The 8,538-nt window shown below is 50.3% G+C and overlaps 2 protein-coding genes across 2 annotated transcripts; both read left to right on the plus strand.

Moving 5' to 3' along the window:
* Positions 1 to 888: 888 nt before the first annotated feature.
* Positions 889 to 1,518, plus strand: LOC113940892 (importin subunit beta-1-like). The gene is made up of 2 exons (XM_027632040.1): positions 889 to 1,058; positions 1,360 to 1,518. The coding sequence occupies exons 1-2, from the start codon at positions 960 to 962 to the stop codon at positions 1,501 to 1,503; spliced, it is 243 nt and encodes an 80-aa protein (XP_027487841.1). The 5' UTR covers positions 889 to 959; the 3' UTR covers positions 1,504 to 1,518.
* A 1,562-nt stretch (positions 1,519 to 3,080) lies between these two features.
* LOC113940890 (importin subunit beta-1-like) lies at positions 3,081 to 8,495 on the plus strand. The gene is made up of 8 exons (XM_027632039.1): positions 3,081 to 3,219; positions 4,799 to 4,881; positions 5,432 to 5,539; positions 5,785 to 5,928; positions 6,015 to 6,120; positions 6,727 to 6,841; positions 7,301 to 7,462; positions 8,433 to 8,495. Coding segments are annotated over exons 1-8 (810 nt in total). The 5' UTR covers positions 3,081 to 3,128; the 3' UTR covers positions 8,434 to 8,495.
* The last annotated feature ends 43 nt before the right edge of the window (positions 8,496 to 8,538 follow it).

Here is an 8,538-nt window from a genome sequence, read left to right on the forward strand (position 1 = left end):
GAATCCCCCCAGTTTTCCTCTGAATCCCCCCAGTTTTCCTCTGAATCTCTTCTCTTACTTCCAGTCTCCCTTATTTTACTTTTAACCTCTCCTACTTTATCTCGAATCTCCTATTTTTTTTTAAACCCCCTCTACTTTCCTTTCAATCTGAATTTTAAGTGCCCAGTTTCACACCCAGCCAGGTTGGCTGCAGGGCCACTGGAGAACCAGGAATTTCAGCAGGACACCACCAGAATTCCACATTTCCCTGCCTGTTCCCCTCCATCCCTTTCCCCTGGAGGTTCCATCCCTTCCCACCGAGGCAAAATATTTTTGCTCCCAGCCCTGCAGATGTGAAAACTCAGGGTAAAGCTGCAGTTTTATCGTGCCTTGGAGGTCCCATAAATCCCCACAGCTCAGAGTTCAGTGCCTGGCTCAGCTCAGCCTGGAGCTTTTTGCTGCAGGATTGATCCTCCTTCAACTGTTCCTCGCCTGAAGAGCTCAGTCCAAGCTCTCCCTGCCTAATTTCCATCCAGACAGGAGTGTCTGGCTCAAGGCTCTGGAGCCCATCAGTCACTCTCAGCTGTCTTTCTATCCCAGCTCAGTGTCAGGGGGGTGGCAGAGGGGCACTGATGTGCTGCTCACCTCTCTCTCTGGGGGCTTTGAGGCTTTTCCTCTCCCTCTCCTCCTTCCCAGATGCTGAAAATCATTAATAGAAAATGGAGGGAAAAAAAAAAAAAGTGCTAAAAGTGGCTTCATAAATTTCCTTTGCTTTCAAGGCTTGGAATACAGGGATGCAAAGTGCTGCTTGTCACAGCACTGAAATGTGGCTGTTGCTGGTTTACTAAAATTAAAAAAAAAAAAAAAAAAAAAGTCTGTTTCTAAGCAAGGCTGAGCCACTGGGAGCTGCAAATTATCCCTTCTGTTCCAGGCCTGATGGACACCAGAATAACTTGAGGAGTTCTGCATATGAATCCTTGATGGAAATAGTGAAAAACAGTGCCAAGGACTGTTATCCTGCTGTCCAAAAAACAACCCTGGTCATCATGGAGCGGCTCCAGCAAGTGCTGCAGATGGAGGTGGGTAAATCCCAGTTTAAACCTCCAGTTTAAACCTCCTCCCTTTCCAGAGCTGCTGCTCCATCCCTGGGAGTGTCCAAGGCCACGTTGGGCAGGGTTTAGAGCAACCTTGGTAGTGGAAGGTGGGACTGGGTGGGATTTAAGATCCTGGGATTCTGTTTGAAGCTTCTGCACAGTCCCTCTTGTCTTTAATTTGAAAAAAAAAAAACCAAAAAACCTAAAAAACTAAATATTTAAACACAGTGTGGACGTGCTGGTGTTGTCAGAACCCAGTACAGCCTCTTTTTCCCTTGTGTTCCAGTCTCACATCCAGAGCACCTCAGACAGAATCCAGTTCAACGACCTCCAGTCCCTCCTGTGCGCGACTCTCCAGGTGAGTGTCCCGCTGTCCCCCTGGGATTTTTATGGGAATGGGATGGCTCTGGGGGTGTTCCTGTGCCCCTGAGGAACCAGGCTCGGGGCCTGTTGATCAGATCTGAATGAGGAGAAGTGGATTTGTGTCCCAGCTGACACGTGGGAGGTGAGACGAGGATCAGAAGCCTCGAGTCGCGCTCCGGTGGCAGAATTTAGGGCAATTTGAAGCAGGAACACTGTGGGCAGCCTGTTAAAGGTGGGATAAAGGATTGTATGTGCTGCCAGCTTGGCTCCTGTGTTGGCTACAGCCTGAACAACCCCTTTGCTTGGCACAGGCAAAAAAAAAAAACCTCCAGCACGGCTCGAATTCCTTCATCTGCCTCCTGTGGTTGGTGTTCTTATTTCAAGTGGCTCTAATTAAAAGGCACCAAGAGGCCTTGAAATGAAACATCTGGTAATGAACAGTGTGACTGGGAGCACCAGGGCAGTGCAGTTCCTTAGTTACTCCTACAGATCCCACTGAAAACACTTTTATTTTTTTTTTTTTCTCCCCAAAATCAGATCTCAGGAGATTTCTCAGAGCACCCCGTTGGAATCTGGGTGTTTGTCTCCAGGTTGATTTGAGGAATCATTCGTCTGCTCCCTCAAAAGCCTTATGGTTGCTTTCACTCTCCAATTTTTAGGTTAATTTTGAAAAATAACGGATAGATGGGAATAATCTGTCCTTAAGTTGGGCTTCAGTGGGGAGATTCAGTGTCTGGAATCTCCTTCTGGTGATCCCTGATCTCTCCCAGCACAGCTTTGTTTGCCCCTGGGGAGTGTAAGAGAAGTGGAATTAAACTGCCAATTTTAATTTATAAACATGTGTTTCTTCATTATCCCAAAATCTGAACCTGAAGCATTTTCTCAATTGCAGCAAATACTTAAATTCCACTGAGTAAAACTCAGCAGAGGAGCTTTTTTCACTGTTAAATAGTCACAAACACTGTTTTGTTACAGAATTTTTTATTATTCTACCATAAATCCATTTGTTAATATTTAAAAGTAACAAGAAAATTCCATCTCTGGAGGTGTCCAAGGCCAGTTTGTACAGGGCTTGGAGCAGCCTGGGCTTAGTGGAAGGTTGGAATTTGATGATCTCCAAGGTCCCTTCCGACCCAAACCACCCTGTAATTCTATAAATCAAAGCTTAATTATTTAAACAGCCCCAGTCCATCTCTTTGGAGTGAAGAATCAGCCTTAAAATAATTGTTATTGTAAGGAATTGGTCCTTCTCTTCCCATAAAAAGTGTTTTCCTTCAACAACCAGCATTTCTAAAGTTGGGCCCGTCCGAGCTCACCCTCACGTTGCCACGACAGAGAAAAGGGACCCTCCTTGCTTTTTTTTTTTTGTTTTCATAGGATCAAATTTGGGCTGGTCACATTTAATTCCAGCTTACAAATGGAAAGCTGGGAGAACAGCCTATGCAGCAGGAAAGGTAAATTCAGCTCACCCCGTGGCTGCAGAATTGAATGGGAGCAGAATGAAAAGGGATTTTGCGGCGGCGGAGTTCAAACAGCAGCTTCCTCTCTGGGAATGAGGGGGGGAGAAGGGGGGTGGAAAAGCTTCACGTGGGCTCAGGGGGATGGAAACAGTGGTGGTGTGTCCTCCTGTCCCTGCAGAATGTGCTGAGGAAGGTGCAGCACCAGGATGCCCTGCAGATCTCGGACGTGGTCATGGCCTCGCTGCTGAGGATGTTCCAGAGCACGGCGGGCTCGGGGGGAGTGCAGGAGGACGCCCTGATGGCCGTCAGCACCCTGGTGGAAGGTCAGCTCTGGGCTGGGACAGGGCAGGGCAGCTTTGGATCCTGCTGGTTTGCTTTGTGTGGGGGAAAAAATAGCATCAGTTGCTGGTTTTGCTCGAGGTGTTGTGTGAGCACCCCTGGGACAGGGAAGCTGTGGCTGCACTTCATAGAATCACAGAATCAACTGGGTTGGAAGGGACCTCTGAGATCATCAAGTCCAAGCCTTGATCCAACCCCGCTTTGGTTCCCAGCCCATGGCACTGATGCCACATCCAGTCTCATCTTAAAAACCTCCAGGGATGGAGAATCCACCCCTTCCCTGGGCAGCCCATTCCAATGGCTGAGCACCCTCTCTGCAAAGAAATTCTTCCTAATCTCCAACCTAACCCTCCCCTGGCACAGCTTGAGACTGAGCCCTCTTGTCTTGCTGATGGTTGCCTGGGAGAAGAGACCAACCCCCCCTGGCTCCCCCCTCCTGTCAGGGAGTTGCAGAGAGTGAGGAGGTCTCCCCTGAGCCTCCTCTTCTCCAGGCTGAACAGCCCCAGCTCCCTCAGCCTCTCCTCACAGCACTTGTGCTCCAGTCCCTTCACCAACCTCTTTGCACTTCCATCCCTGGAAGTGTCCAAGACCAGGCTGGAGCAACCTGGGCCAGTGGAAGGTGTCCCTGCCCATGGCAGGGGATGGAATGTGATGATCTCTGAGGTCCTTCCCAACCAAACTGTTCTAATTCTGCACCCAAATTCAGGTTAATCCAGTAGAAGCTTCCAGTGCCTGGACACTGGACATTTGTTGGCCTTAGTGAGGAAGGAGGTTCTGCTGGCTGGGATTTCCCATTGGAATGTCAGGTCTGACTCTGCAGATCTGTGTATCATTGCTCCTCCTTTGCATGGAGAAATGGACTCAAGAAGGGGATACTGGGAAGGAATTCTTCCCTGTGGGGCTGGATTTTCCAGAGAAGCTGTGGCTGCCCCATCCCTGGAAGTGTCCAAGGGACTTGGAGCAACCTGGGCTAGTGGAAGGTGTCCCTGAGAGTAGAACTGGATGATCCTTAAGGTCCCTTCCAACTCAAACCATCCTGTATTCCATAATCTCACCATGTCTGAGCCTGGCTGGTTATTCCAGATTTCTGTTCCACGAAGGAGTGGTTTGATTTCAGTTTATAATGTTGCCACAGAGCAAATTTTGCCAGGAAAAAAAAAAAAAAAACCCAACAAATTAGTGCTACTCTGTCCAGTTCCCATCCCAAGGGAACCTGTTCCCTTGGAGCAACTCCAGGACAGATTGGATGTTACCTGAGTGATTCACCCTCCCTGGTGACTCAAGGCTGTTCTGGCAGTGGATTTACAGCCACTGCTCTTGTTTATCACAAATCACAGTGGCAAAAATCCACAGGGAATTTGGCTCTTGGGAATCTCCAGGTGGCCCTGGACACATTTCAGTGCCCCTCATTTCCTGGGTGTTGCCCTGGGGGAGGATTGATTTCCACTGGGTTTGGGTGGGATACAATGATGGGCTTCTGACTTGTTGAACTCCAGCAAAATAGGATTCCGGTCACAAATGGGTTTTTTTTTTCTTTCTAACTGGAATATTTTCCATGCACAGTCTTAGGTGGAGAGTTCCTGAAGTACATGGATGCCTTCAAACCCTTCCTTGGCATTGGACTGAAGAACTATGCTGAGTACCAGGTAGAGATCCAAGACTTTACTCCCTTTGCCCAGAGAAGCTGTGGCTGCCCCTGGATCCCTGGAAGTGTCCAAGGCCAGGTTGGAGCAACCTGGGATAGAGGAAGGTGTCCCTGCCCACAGCAGGGGGTGGAATGTGATGATTTTTAAGGTCCTTCCAGCCCAAACTAGACCCAATTCCGTGCATAAATTCAGACTTGAAGCAGCAGGAGCATCCAGTGCCTGGACACTGCACATTTGTTGGCCTTGATGAGGAAGGAGATTTTGCTGGATGGGATTTCCCATTGGAATGTCGAGCCCTGGTGCCCTCCAAGGGGATGGGTGCTGAGACACGACGTGGTTCGGTTTGCTCAGACTCAATCCCTGTCTCTCCATGGGCACCTGGATCTCTGCCCTGGGGTTAAGGAAGCAGGGACTCCTCAGCTGCTCTCAGGGTCGTTGTTCCCCGGGGTTTAATTAACCTCTCGCCACTCCAGAGTGCTGGAATGAGCTGGATCCGGGAGGCTGGAGCAGTGACTGACTCACGGTGGGGGTGTTGCTGTGCTATTTGCAGGTCTGCCTGTCTGCAGTGGGCCTGGTTGGGGACTTGTGCAGAGCCCTGCAGTCCAACATCCTGCCTTTCTGTGACGAGGTTATGCAGCTGCTCCTGGAGAACTTGGGGGTGAGTGTTTCCCTCCTCATTAGTAACAGTTGGCTGCACACTCCCGAGGGAGGTGGGAGGTGGGAGAAGCACAAGTGTTAGGAATGCTCGGATCATCTCGTGTTTGACAACTATCTTGCTTACTATTTGAACGGGATCCAAACTTATTGGGGGCAAGGATTTGCATTTGGAGTAAATAATCTGCATTTATTGGCTCCGTCCCCTTCCCAAAAAACTGAACGTGGCCCTGCTGGAATCTCTTCCAGAATGAAAATGTCCATAGGTCTGTGAAGCCCCAGATCCTCTCAGTGTTTGGGGACATCGCCCTGGCCATTGGGGGGGAGTTTAAGAAGTACCTGGACGTGGTGCTGAACACCCTCCAACAGGCATCCCAGGCACAGGTGGACAAGGTAAGGTGTGCCCAGCCCAGCAATGGGCTCTGCACGTCCTCGGGGCATTCCCAGTGTCTCATTCCCATTCCTGTGGCCCTTTCCAGTCTGACTATGACATGGTGGATTACCTGAACGAGCTGAGGGAGGGCTGCCTGGAAGCCTACACTGGGATCATCCAGGGATTGAAGGGAGACCAGGAGAACGTGCACCGTGAGTAACCCTGGGCTGGGTGGGGGCAGCTCTGCTGGGATCACGGGAATGCTGAAGGTTGGAAAAGATCCTTAAGGATCTGTCAGCCCAGCACTGCTGTGTCACCTCTGACCCACGTCCCCAAGTGCCACATCCTGCATGTGTTTTGAATATTCCAGGGATGTGACTCCACCACTGCCCTGTGCTGGTGCTTCACAACCCTTTCCATGAAGAAATGTTCCCAGATATCCCATCTGAACCTCCCCTGCTGCAACTTGAGGCTGTTTCCTCTTGTTCCATCCCTTGTTCTGGCAGCAGAGCCCGACCTGGCTCCAACCTCCTTCCAGGGAGGAATAAGGTCCCCCCTGAGCACCTTTTCTCCGTGGTTATCACATCCATGGGAATATCCCTGTTCATTCCCTCCCCTGTGGGAGTGAACACTCTGCTGCCACAGGCAGGGAACGTGTTTAGAGCCTTTCACTGTGGTTCCTCCAGCACCATTTCCCCTCCCTGTCAGAGAAGCTCTTTTGGGTCAGATTCTGCCTGTTTTGGGATCGCTGGAAGCCCTGGAAGCCCTGTCACACTGTCCCTGTGTCCCCCTGCTCTGACAGAACCTTTCCCTTGCAGCTGATGTGATGCTGGTGCAGCCCAGAGTAGAATTTATCCTGTCCTACATCGACCACATCGCTGGGGACGAGGATCACACGGACGGGGTGGTGGCCTGTGCTGCCGGGCTCATAGGGTAAGAAGGCCTTCCCCCCATTCCAGAATCCCTGGAATCTGCACTTTCTCCTGCCTGTCTCAAGTGTTTAACATCAGCTCTGGGGTTTTACAGCAGTGCTGGGTGTTTGACTCGGGGTGTGAAGGCGTCACACAGGTGGAAACCGGGAGGTGGAAGTGGAGGTTGTTACGGAAATTCCAGATTTAGGGTTTTTAAAGGGATGAGCTGAAGCAGAAAAGCTCAGAAGCAAAAAACCTCCTGTCCTCAGGGTACAGAGGAAACCCAGTTTGGGGTATTTTAGTCTTTCCTGCTGGATTTAGGGCAGATCAGCCCTGGGACAGGAGGCTGAGCATCCCTTTGAGGCGCAGACCTGGAATCAGTGACCATCTGCAGCGTTTTCCAAAGGATCTGTGAGTCAGAGCTCTGTGTGCTGGCACAGCTGGTTGTGGTGCTCAAAGCCTCTCTCTCCCCTCCTTCCAGGGATTTGTGTACAGCATTTGGGAAAGATGTTCTGAAATTAGTAGAAGCCAGACCCATGATCCATGAACTGCTAACGGAAGGGAGGAGATCCAAGACGAACAAAACGAAAACTCTCGCGACCTGGGCGACTAAAGAGCTGAGAAAACTGAAGAATCAAGCTTGGTAAGGGCTCCCTCCCACCTCCTTCCCTGCTCCACACTTTGGGGATCAGCCTGGAAGAGGCACAGTCCCAAAGGCTCTGTTCTCTCCAGGAGGTTGGTCCTCGTTTATTTTTTGCTCGGGGGGGTTTTGTTTGTCAGGACAAATCCAGGGGGGAGGAACGTGGGGAACTTGCACCAGGCTGGAGGGATTGGGGGTGAAATGTGGAATCATGGAATGGTTTGGGTTGGAAGGGACCTTAAAGCTCATCCAGTCCCCCAGGGACACCTTCCTCTGTCCCAGGTTGCTCCAACCTGGCCTTGGACACTTCCAGGGATGGAGCAGCCACAGCTTCTCTGGGCAACCTGTGCCAGGACCTCCCCACCCTCCCAGGGAACGATTCCTTCCCAATATCCCATCGCTCCTTGCCCCCTCTGGCAGTTTAAAACCATTCCTGTCACTGTCAGCCCATAGAAAAATCCCTCTCCTCCCTCAAATGTGTCACTTGTGCTCCTTGGGGACCATCCTGCACCCTCCAAACCTCCTGGAATTGAAACCTTTGGAGTTCAGGGAGCACCTGGGAGCTGCTCTCAGTGCCACAGTTGAGTTTTAGGGAGCTGGAATCCGATCCTCGGGGCTCCATTCCAACTTCAGATATTCCATGATTCCACCAAAACACCTTTTTAAAGGGAACAGGCTGCAAGGAAAAGTGGGATGAAGGATTATTTTGGCAGGATTGAGTGTCCCGCCTTTGTCACCCGTCTTGGAATTCCTTTAATATCCCTGTTATTTCTCTTGTGATCCTGCAAGGTCAATTTTTTCCACGTGAATGTTGGATTTCGGGGTTATTTTTTTGTAGAATCATGGAATTATTAAGGTTGGAAAAGCCCTCCAGGATCGAGCCCACCCCACCCACATCCCCAAACAGTGACAGACCCCCTTTTTTTTTTTTTCCCTTTTTTTTTTTTTTTTACTTCTCCCCCCTTGCTTCCAGATCTGTTACCATTGGGATGACACCTGAGAACCCCCACTGGAAAAATCTCCAATCTTTTGAAAAAAAAAACAACCCGGAAGTGAGGAGTGTGCACGGATGCTGAATG

The sequence above is a fragment of the Corapipo altera genome, unplaced genomic scaffold (assembly GCF_003945725.1).
Source record: "Corapipo altera isolate COAL_440 unplaced genomic scaffold, ASM394572v1 128945, whole genome shotgun sequence".
NCBI lineage: Eukaryota > Metazoa > Chordata > Aves > Passeriformes > Pipridae > Corapipo > Corapipo altera.

What these genes read in the sequence shown, in the direction of transcription:
- LOC113940892 (XM_027632040.1), top strand. Translation starts at nt 960, where the DNA reads ATGGAAATAGTGAAAAACAGTGCCAAGGACTGTTATCCTGCTGTCCAA. An exon ending in AGCAAGTGCTGCAGATGGAG is followed by an intron (nt 1,059 to 1,359) that starts GTGGGTAAATCC and finishes CTTGTGTTCCAG; the next exon opens with TCTCACATCCAGAGCACCTC.
- LOC113940890 (XM_027632039.1), top strand. Translation starts at nt 3,129, where the DNA reads ATGGCCTCGCTGCTGAGGATGTTCCAGAGCACGGCGGGCTCGGGGGGA. An exon ending in CGTCAGCACCCTGGTGGAAG is followed by an intron (nt 3,220 to 4,798) that starts GTCAGCTCTGGG and finishes TTCCATGCACAG; the next exon opens with TCTTAGGTGGAGAGTTCCTG. An exon ending in CCCAGGCACAGGTGGACAAG is followed by an intron (nt 5,929 to 6,014) that starts GTAAGGTGTGCC and finishes GGCCCTTTCCAG; the next exon opens with TCTGACTATGACATGGTGGA.